General features: G+C 37.5%; 1 protein-coding gene across 5 annotated transcripts in view; it reads right to left on the bottom strand.

Annotated features, from left to right (window-relative positions):
- LOC106867705 (cilia- and flagella-associated protein 99) overlaps positions 1-9,891 on the bottom strand; it is a 169,284-nt gene that overhangs the window by 62,463 nt on the left and 96,930 nt on the right. For all 5 annotated transcript variants that reach the window (XM_089362951.1, XM_089362950.1, XM_089362947.1 and 2 more), the window contains 3 exons: positions 4,268-4,409; positions 3,499-3,593; positions 60-172 (listed from right to left, as the gene is read on the bottom strand). In XM_089362951.1, the coding sequence (XP_089219077.1) occupies positions 60-172; positions 3,499-3,593; positions 4,268-4,409 (350 nt within the window). The remainder of the gene's footprint in view (positions 1-59; positions 173-3,498; positions 3,594-4,267; positions 4,410-9,891) is intronic.

The raw sequence follows: 9,891 nt of genomic DNA, 5'->3' as shown, positions 1-9,891 counted from the left end.
ACCTCAAAACTAATCGTGTTTATTTACTGAAAATATTGCTTAAAAGGTGAATGACTTACTCAAGAAGTGGCTTCATGACTTTGTTTTTGAGAAATTTCTCGTCATAAAATGGTCGGCAAACTTTAGTTATCTGGATGATGATTTGGTCCTTGCTGGTTAAAAAGTCCAGATACTGCAACAACAACAGAAAGAAGAAGAAAACAACTTAAAAGATGAAAGCAGAAAATAGGGAGGAAAATCATAATGTAAAATTTTGCCACAAGGGCAACATTTGGGGTAGGGGTGGGGATAAGTCAATTACATCGACCCCAGTATTCAACTGGTATTTATTTTATCGACCCTGAAAGGATGAAAGGCAAAGTTCGGCAAAAGAGACCGATAGAATAAGTACTAGGCTTACAAAGAATGAAACCTACTCCATTATCATTATCACTTGGTCCTCTCTCATCTCTCCTTCACACATCCATTGGACATTACTCCTTCCTTCATCTCCGTCTCTACCCCCACCCCAACACTCTTCCTTCTGTTATTCTCTCCTCTCCATTAAGATATTCTTACAATAAATCTGTTCTTTTTCCTCTCGAGGTGTTCTATTTTGCTTTGCAAGTTACAAAGTAACCCCCGCTCCAAAAGAAAAATGGTGGAACCACAAAAAAGTACCCTATACACTCTAAGTGCTTAATAATCAATTTAAACAGTAACAACATTGGGCTTGAGAGGGCTCTTTAGTCTTGCTGATGGCAAGGCAACCTTTGTAGTGCTGGTGCTATGAGAAAAGCACCCAGTACACTCTATAAAGGGATTGATGTTAGAAAGGGCTTCCTTCTGTAGAAACCATGCCAAAAACTTGAAACTTTGAAGGAAGACATGGTTCTCCAACCCATGACACCAGCGTAGCCATGTCATCATGGAAATCAGACATAAAATGGTGATGATGACAACAATGATGGTGGTGGTGGTGGTGATGACGATGCTGATGATAATGAAAGCAGTGGTGATGATGATGAGGATGATGATGGTGATGATGATGACATGGTATTGGTGATGACGACAATGAAAACAATGATGTTATCGATGATGATGATGATGATGATGATGATGGTAATGATGATGATGATGAAGATGATGATTTAATCAATTTAAGCTACCATGTCAAGTTTGACATGAAAGCCATGATAGACTAAAAAAAAAAACATCATAGAAGAAATAAAGAAAAAAACCCCCAAAAATAACCTCCAAGACTTGGAAGATTTTATTTATGGTCGGTGAATCTTTGAGAATGAATTATTCCTCCTTCAGCTTTGGTAACCATTTGAAGACCAACTTCAAAATGTCATCTCCCGGATTGATAGCTTTTGCATTGGAGCAAATTCTATCATAAAGTTCTTGGATAGTCTCTCCAAGAACATAAAAGTCATTCCATAAAAACTTGTTCGTGATGGCAAACAGTTTGAAGGAATATGGTCCATTTGTGGCCAACAGAATCTCCATTTATTAACATTGTCCAATATCTGACATGTTTTATACTTTGTGAAATCAAGTTGAGGTATTGGAGGATTAAAGTTTAATAGATTAGCTGTTAGTATAATCCAATATTTTTTCTGCCCATCATTATCATCATGATAATCATCATCCTCATCCTCATCATCATTGTTTTCATCGCCATCATTGTCATCATCATTGTCGTCGTCATCGTCACCACCGCCATCATCATCACTGTCATCATCATCATCGTCATCATTGTCATTGACATCATCATCATCAGCATCATTCTCGTCATCATCAACATCATCATCATTGTCGGCTTCATCATCTTTGTCGTCATCACCATCATTATAATCATCATCATCACCTAGTTTCCCAGGCAGATTTTCTGTGGCCAGATGGCCTTCCTCTCACCACCACTCACCTGTTCCCAAGCAAGGTTGATATTTCCTTCAGACTCTTAGTATTTATTGTTCCTGCACATCTGCCACACACAAAGGTGACCTTATCCTTTAATCTTCCCATGATTCCATTGCATCTCTTATGTGTCAATTATCTTACATTTGGTGCAGTGAATGGAATTACACCCCACTCCTTTCCTACAAATTGAGTAGAACCATTTACCTGACAGAATTAGAGTCTTATTTGGTTTCTTGATAATAGCATCTTTAGTCTTAGCTAGGCTAACTTTAAGGCTCTTTGATTCCAGGTTTTGCTTCCATGCCTGGAATTTCTTCTCCAATTCTGCTACAGATTCTGCAATAAGAGCAAGGTCATCAGTGTATAGTAATTCTGATGGGCATCCAGCTTTGAATTCCTCTGTTATGGCCTGGAGTACTATGGTGAATAGGAGCGGACTAAGTAAAGAGCTCTGGTGAACCCCTACTTGTACACTAAATCCATAACACACACACACACACACACACACACACACACACACAAATGCATATGTATATACGTCAAAGAAGACAGACCTTGATGCAGCCCTGCAGCTCAACGGTTCCTAGTCAAACAATTGGGCCCATACCAATATAGAAAGCAGATGTTAGTTGATGATGATGATGATGATGGTGCATATATGTGTGAGTGTGTATTCATATATACATATATATATATATATATATATATATATATATAAAATTAAATACACAGCCAAAAGAGCTACTAATAGTTTCATGCTATTGATACATACATGTATAAATATATATATAGTACATAAACATACAAACATAAAAACATATATATATACACACATACACACATACATATATACATATTTACATCGTCAGCCAATAAAAATAGAACAAAAAAAAAAGACAAGCAAAAACAAAAAAAAGCAACAACAGAGAATGTTGTTTCCAGAAAGGATGTTATATTCATTTCCTGGGGAGAGGAAATATTGGTCAACCAATACTGGCGTTAGATTATTCAGACAGACAGAAAACTAATTTCCTCTCGACAAATGATTGGTTTCGGCTTTTCCAGTCACATGACAGTATTCAAAGCTTCCCAAATTTGTTGTTGTTATTGTACAGGAAAGTGGAACCATTTATAGAGAATGTCTGACTTTCATTTCATAGAGATTCTATGGTGTCACATGCTGGAATAATATAAACATATTTAACATTTCTGTGCTGTTTTTGTTTGCATTTTTGCCTCGTTTGAAGCAAGTGATTGTGTAGTATGAAGTCTGCTTTTCAACCAAATGGTTCTAGGTTCAGTCCTGTCCTACTGCATTGATACCTTGGGCAAGTGTTTCTACTATAGACTTGGGTCGACATAAGCCCTGTGAGTGGATTAAGTAAACAGAAACTAAAAGAAAGTACCGGGGTCGATTCATTCAGCTAAAAATTCTTCAAGGCATTGCTCCAGCATGGCCATAGTCTAATGACTTAAAAACGTAGAAGAGAAAAGATGAAGTCCACTGAAATATTTTTTCCTCAATGAGTTGCAAATACTCCCTTGTACTGCAACATATAAAGCAAACGAAAGGAAATAGTTGTGGGACGTTACCTTGCTGACATGGATTGGGTCTAAAGTGTCCAATATTTCCAGAAAGAAGTCCAGCGTAAATTGCTTCAGTTTGAAAATGTAGATATAGGTGAGAACTGAAAAGATGGAGAGAAATATTGGTAGATATTTGAAAGAGATGCTGATGGGAGGGGGAAGAGATGCTGATAAAGAAAAGAGAGGAAGATCTATTGTTGTAAGATATTGGGGAGAGTTTGCCAAAATAACTAAAGAAAAAAAAAAACAAAAGATGTAAATGAAAAGTAAAAGAAATAAGTGTGATGTAAATGTGTGTGTGTGGTTGAAAAAAATGGTGGCCAAAATACTGGAGAGTCCAGGTGTAAATGAGAACCAGTAGAAAATAGATGTAGATGTTGGCTGAAATTGGAAAGAAAAATCACATATACATATATATGTATATATGTGTGTGTGTGTATATGTTTGTGTGTGTATATGTTTGTGTGTCTGTGTTTGTCCCCCCCACCAACAACGCTTGACAACCGATGCTGGTGTGTTTACATCCCGGTAACTTAGCGTTTCGGCAAAAGAGACCGACAGAATAAGTACTAGGCTTACAACGAATAAGTCCTGGGGTCAATTTGCTCGACTAAAGGTGGTGCTCCAGCATGGCCACAGTCAAATGACTGAAACAAGTAAAAGAGTAAAAGAGTAACTGTTAAAGTAGTTATACATTTGGGATGGGGGGGGGGCATGACATTGAATTTTCTTTCTATTTTTTTTTTCTTTGAGAAATGTAAAAAAGTGATCTTACTTATAAAAGTATTTTCTTCAATTTGGCTTAATTGAAAGCTGTAGGTAAAGAGGCTTTCCAAGATAAGATTCATCATATTCCAGTATCGAACACAGCCACACATACACTCCTTAAAGATACGGATGTAAGTTGTGTCTTCTATCTGTAAAAGGAGGAAAAAAATAAGAATGAAAGAAGGAATAAATAAATAAATTGATTGATTGTCCTGTTCAATATCAATGAATCTGAGTCCACCCATGGCTCTATAATACAAATTTCCAGGTTTAAAGTGATGTAAATTAAAACCTTCCATCAAAATTCCATGTAAACTTATGTCCCAAACGCCAGCTTAATAAAGACACTTATTTCATTGACCCCCCAAAAGGATGAAATTACCCAAGATGGACTGTTCCATTATCTGGGGTTTCTATTTATTTATTTTTCCATATATAAGTTGCGTGGCAACTTGGGCAAGTGTCTTCTACTATAGCCTCGGGCCGATCAAAGCCTTGTGAGTGGATTTGGTAGACGGAAACTGAAAGAAGCCCGTCGTATATATGTGTGTGTGTTTGTGAGTCTGTGTTTGTCCCCCCACCATCGCTTGACAACCAATGCTGGTGTGTTTACATCCCCGTAACTTAGCGGTTCAGCAAAAGAGACCGATAGAATAAGTACTAGGCTTACAAAGAATAAGTCCTGGGGTCGATTTGCTTGACTAAAGGCGGTGCTCCAGCATGGCCACAGTCAAAAGAACTGAAACAAGTAAAAGAGTAGAGTATTCAAATTACTGATGGCTATCCACATCTTGATTCAGTAACCTGAGGTCATTTAGCAGGTGTCCCTGGTTCCACACTGACTCCAGACCGTATGCATTTGAACATATCTGCTCTTAATGACATGTCTTGTGAAAGAGTAGGATAAACGATGTACATTGTTTAAGCTGTTGATAATTCAGATCTTATGAATTGCTTTTTTTATGAAAATCTCCAGATTTATAAAGAGAAAACATTATAAGAATTTTTAAGTGTAAAAGAAAGAAATACTTGTCAAGAACTGTTTAATCCTTTTGTTGAAATACACTGCGTTTGTTTCAATTAAATTTGAAAATAACAAAGAATTTAGCAAAATAATTCTGTCATTATCAAAATGGTGTCTGGAAGATAGATTAACATGAAATCTTGATGCAATGTTTTAATTTAGATCACTTTAACTCTTTTGTTAACATATTAGTATTGAAATACATGGCATTTGTTTCACTTCTTTGGAAAATTATAAAGAATTTAGTGAAATAACTTTGTTGTTATCAAAGTGGTGTTTGGTGCATAAATTAATATGAAATGTTGGGGAATGGTTTTACTTAAGACCAATTTAAAACAGAAAGTTTGTATCATAGAAGGAAAGGTGGTCTCAAGCAAGTTAGCATCAAAAGAGTTAAAGTAAATGTTATAATAATTACAACAAACAGAGCAAAATCTACATTATTCATATTTGACGGATATTTGTCCTCATCTTGTTTGTTGTTAACACAACGTTTCAGCTGATATGACTTCCAACCTTCATCAGGTGTCTTGGGGGAATTTCGAACCTGGGTTCTCATTCCTAAGGTATTTTTCGATGTTATTATTATTATTATTATGGCGTAGTGGTTAAGAGCGCGGGCTACTAACCCCAAGATTCTGAGTTTGATTCCAGGCAGTGACCTGAATAATAATAATAATCAGTTGTGACACTGAAGTACTTTCACCTTTAGGATACTTTCAAAAATCGCCAACATTTAGCAGGAACCTTTACATAAAAATTCTTAATAGACTCCTAATATTGCTTGTATCAGAAATCTGCTTTTTGTCTTCAGGAGGGAATCATCTCTTTCTTCATCATCTGCTGTTGTCTTTGTTGTCTCTGGATGAATTCCATTAACTCACTGTTGTACTTCCAAGCGAAAATGAAACTGCAGAGAGCCTGATTGTTGCAGTTGCTCTCTGCAATTCCACTTAAGCTCCGAAGGATGACAGCAAGTTGGTTTGGTTTCAGTGAGAAGATGCTGTTGTTTTTGTTGTTACCATTGTTGTGGCACTAGCTTCTGTATCTTCTGTTGTTGTTGTTGTAATTTCTGATCATATTGCTGTTGTTGTCAGGTTTGTTCTTCTTGTTGTTGCTCGTCATGTTTGCTGCTGTTAGGTCAAGGCTGACCTGGGATGAACAGCAACAACAACAGTAGCAGCAGAGTGGGAAGGTCTTTGATCGTAGGTTTGTGGGATCAGAGCTGCTCTGGGAATAACAAACAAACCAATATCAAAAGGGAAAACTGTCTTTATAGAAGAAGGGATCGAAGCCAGCATCACTTCAACATGTTTACTGCTGATGTAGCAACAGCTACACACACACACATAATGTAATGTGTTTCTTCACGATAATGGAATATCTACTTCCTGAGAAAATGGAAAAAGATGGAGAAAGCGATCACGGTCAAAAGGTGATTGATCTAGTGACTCTTGGCAGGTGATCTACTGCGCACTGTTAAAAGTGATGCATCTGGAAACGGAAAATAGGAAGAAGAGCCTAGCAACAAGTTTTGGGATTGATTACCTGAAAGGATCCAAGATGATCCATCCATTCCTGGAGACTACAAGAGTGCCAAGAAATATTTGGTCACCATTCCATGGTGGAATACAAACATTTTGTTGAAAGAAGCAAAAGATTTTAATGTGTTGTTGTTGTTGTTTAGTTAGTCCTGATTGAGTATACCTGTGATTTAAAATATATCAGGTACTTGCATGGTTGTGTGGTAGGTAGTTTACTTGCTAACCGCATGATCTCAGGTCCAGCAGTGGTGGAAGACAAACACACGTGCACACACACGCAGATACACACACACACGACATGCTTCTTTCAGTTTCTGTCTACCAAATCCACTCACACGGCTTTGGTCAGCCTGAGGCTATACTAGAAGACACTTGCCCAGGGTGCCACACAGTGGGATGAACCTGGAATCATGCGGCTGGGAAGCAAACTTCTTACCACACAACCATGTCTGTGCCTTTATTTAATAAATTACATAAAAAAAAGCAAACCAAATTAGCAGCAATTTAAACATAATGAAGAAACAATCAATTAATAATAATTGGTTCCCTCATATATTAATCTAAAAGTGAGAAAGGAATGGATTATTTTGTCTGTTAAGAATTTTTTAGAAGTGATATTCAGAAGCAGTTTGTGAAGCTTGTAATGAAGAAAGTGGGGAATGGTAAAGGCTGAATGAATCAGCCAATTAGATAGCAATGCAATGTGCAATGAAATGAGAATAATGAATATATAAATAATTAGGTATGTTAATTACATTTGTTTACAGCTCTACCTGTGACACCTGCAGAGAATTAGTTTCAAGACTGAGTCAAACAGTTACAGTTCCATGGATCCATATTTCTTTTTAACCATTCTCCTGTTTCCATGCTTCAACATTTAATATATACACATACACATACACACACACACACACACACACACACACACACACACACATGTACATATATATACACATGGCGGTCTAAGAATCCATAAATCAGGAAAAATGCATTTACCATATTTCATTCCATAACTGCTGTCTCTGAAGAGAGCAGGGTTACATAACCGGACTGTTACCTAGCACTCCGTTGAATCCTTAGTGTGAAACTGATCGGTAAGATCATGCATAATGGATATATGATACTGTATGCTTCGATTAACATACATACATACATATATATATAGACAAACACACACACAAACTTTTACTTGTGCATCATCACAGCATATCATTGATGAATAGTTTTTCACACTGTTTGAATATATAGTCATAGACTGGGGATTCAGCTCGTCTTCGGTTCAGTCCAAGTGTGTGGTGTTGATAAGCCACAAGGATGGTGAAATATTGGTATCCACCATTCTTGGGTTTGATCCAAGGTAAATTGTCTCACCTGGTCTATGACTTTCAGGTGTTTCATACACACACATTTGTTTGTGTATGTGCTCTTGTCTTGAAATCACATAATGGTTGTAAATGAGCATCACCATCAAACAGGTGGTGTTGTTTGTTTCCAGTCTTCTGTGGAAAACATGTCTGGCCACGAAGAAATGTTACCTTGCTAGGAAACAGGTGAAGGCTGGTCACAGCACGGGTATCCAGTCCATAGAAAATCTGACCTTTGCAAGCATGAAAAAGTGGACGTTAAAATGAAGATGATGATGATGATGACGATGATGACGATGATGACGATGATGATGATGATGATGATGATGATGATACAAATGCAGAATGGAGCTAGCCATAATATTTTGTCGCAAAAAATTTCTGAATGAGAAATATGTACTAAATAAAACTCAGAGCTTACTCAGAATGTTATTGGCAGATCCTCAAACACTGGTGTTCAACTTAATTCAGTCCCCTCAGTGATGAGCACTCACAAACATTCTAAACTTCATCAAAAAACATTTGTTCTGATATAGAAATTGGCAGTCAAAGCATAAGTTGATTTGTGCAAATGCATTGAAAAGCAAAGCTGGCCTGAGTGGGATTGAACTTAGAATATAAAGAGCCAGAAATAATATAAAATATTGGTTTAATCCATAAACCATTTTCTGCCAACTTGTGTTCTTCTCCCAATCTTAGAAATTCATACAGCTGTTAGTTATTGTTGTTGTTGTTGCTGCCGTTTATCCTTCCAGGACCAGAAAAAAACCTGGGTTGATTTAACTGATAAGACTCCTCTGCAACATGTGAGTAGCCATGTGGCTATTTTAGAAATCATCATAATCTTTGTCATCATCACCATCCTCCTCCTTTCCCTCTTCATCATCATTGATGTCACCATTGTGGTCATCGCCATTGATATCATAGTTGTCAACATCATCAGCACCATCATCATCATTGTCAACACCACTGCTGCAGCTATTACCACCACCTCCACCATCATCATTGTTCTCATCACCATCACCATCACCACTACCATCACCATCAATGACTACTACCCTCACCACCAGCTGCCTCCTCCTCCTCCTCATTGTCCTTGTCATAGTAGTCAACGTTGTCATCTTCATCTTCCTGCTCATCATTATCAACTTCACCACCGCCACCATCACCACATCAAACAACAAAGAGACCAAGGTGAACTCGACAGGTGATAATGACGTGGGTGGGTGGGTGGAGGTGGTGGAGAAACCTTTGAATAATCAAGAATTGAAATGACAGTAAACAGCTTACGGCAAGGATGGATCATTACAGTCTAGACTAAATTGGTATCTTTACACAATTAAACACACACACACATACACCCGCACACACACACACACACACACACACACACAAACACACACACTATCAATAAATGGTTTGCCAGAAAAGGTCAATAAGACATGACCTGCAAATCTTAACGAAGCCCCCTTTCTTTACCTGGAGACCAAACTACAGCAGACAATTTGGTTTGTTTCTTGTTTCGTCAAACTGAGTTGTTGGTCATGTCAAGTATTGTGAAAGCTGAATCTGGTGCATGCATCTTTCTCTCTCTCTTTCTCTCTCCTCCCTCCCTGCCTCTCATCTCATTCCAGTGTCACTTCACAAAGATGTCGATAGTGGTGCTAGAGGGGTGTTTTTCTTTTTAAACTTTTAGCAT

The sequence above is a fragment of the Octopus bimaculoides genome, chromosome 14, assembly GCF_046866305.1.
Source record: "Octopus bimaculoides isolate indiv1 chromosome 14, ASM4686630v1, whole genome shotgun sequence".
In the NCBI taxonomy this organism is placed as follows: domain Eukaryota; kingdom Metazoa; phylum Mollusca; class Cephalopoda; order Octopoda; family Octopodidae; genus Octopus; species Octopus bimaculoides.
The sequence above is the reverse complement of the archived record's forward strand: the minus strand, read 5'-3'. Positions and strand labels throughout refer to the sequence as shown.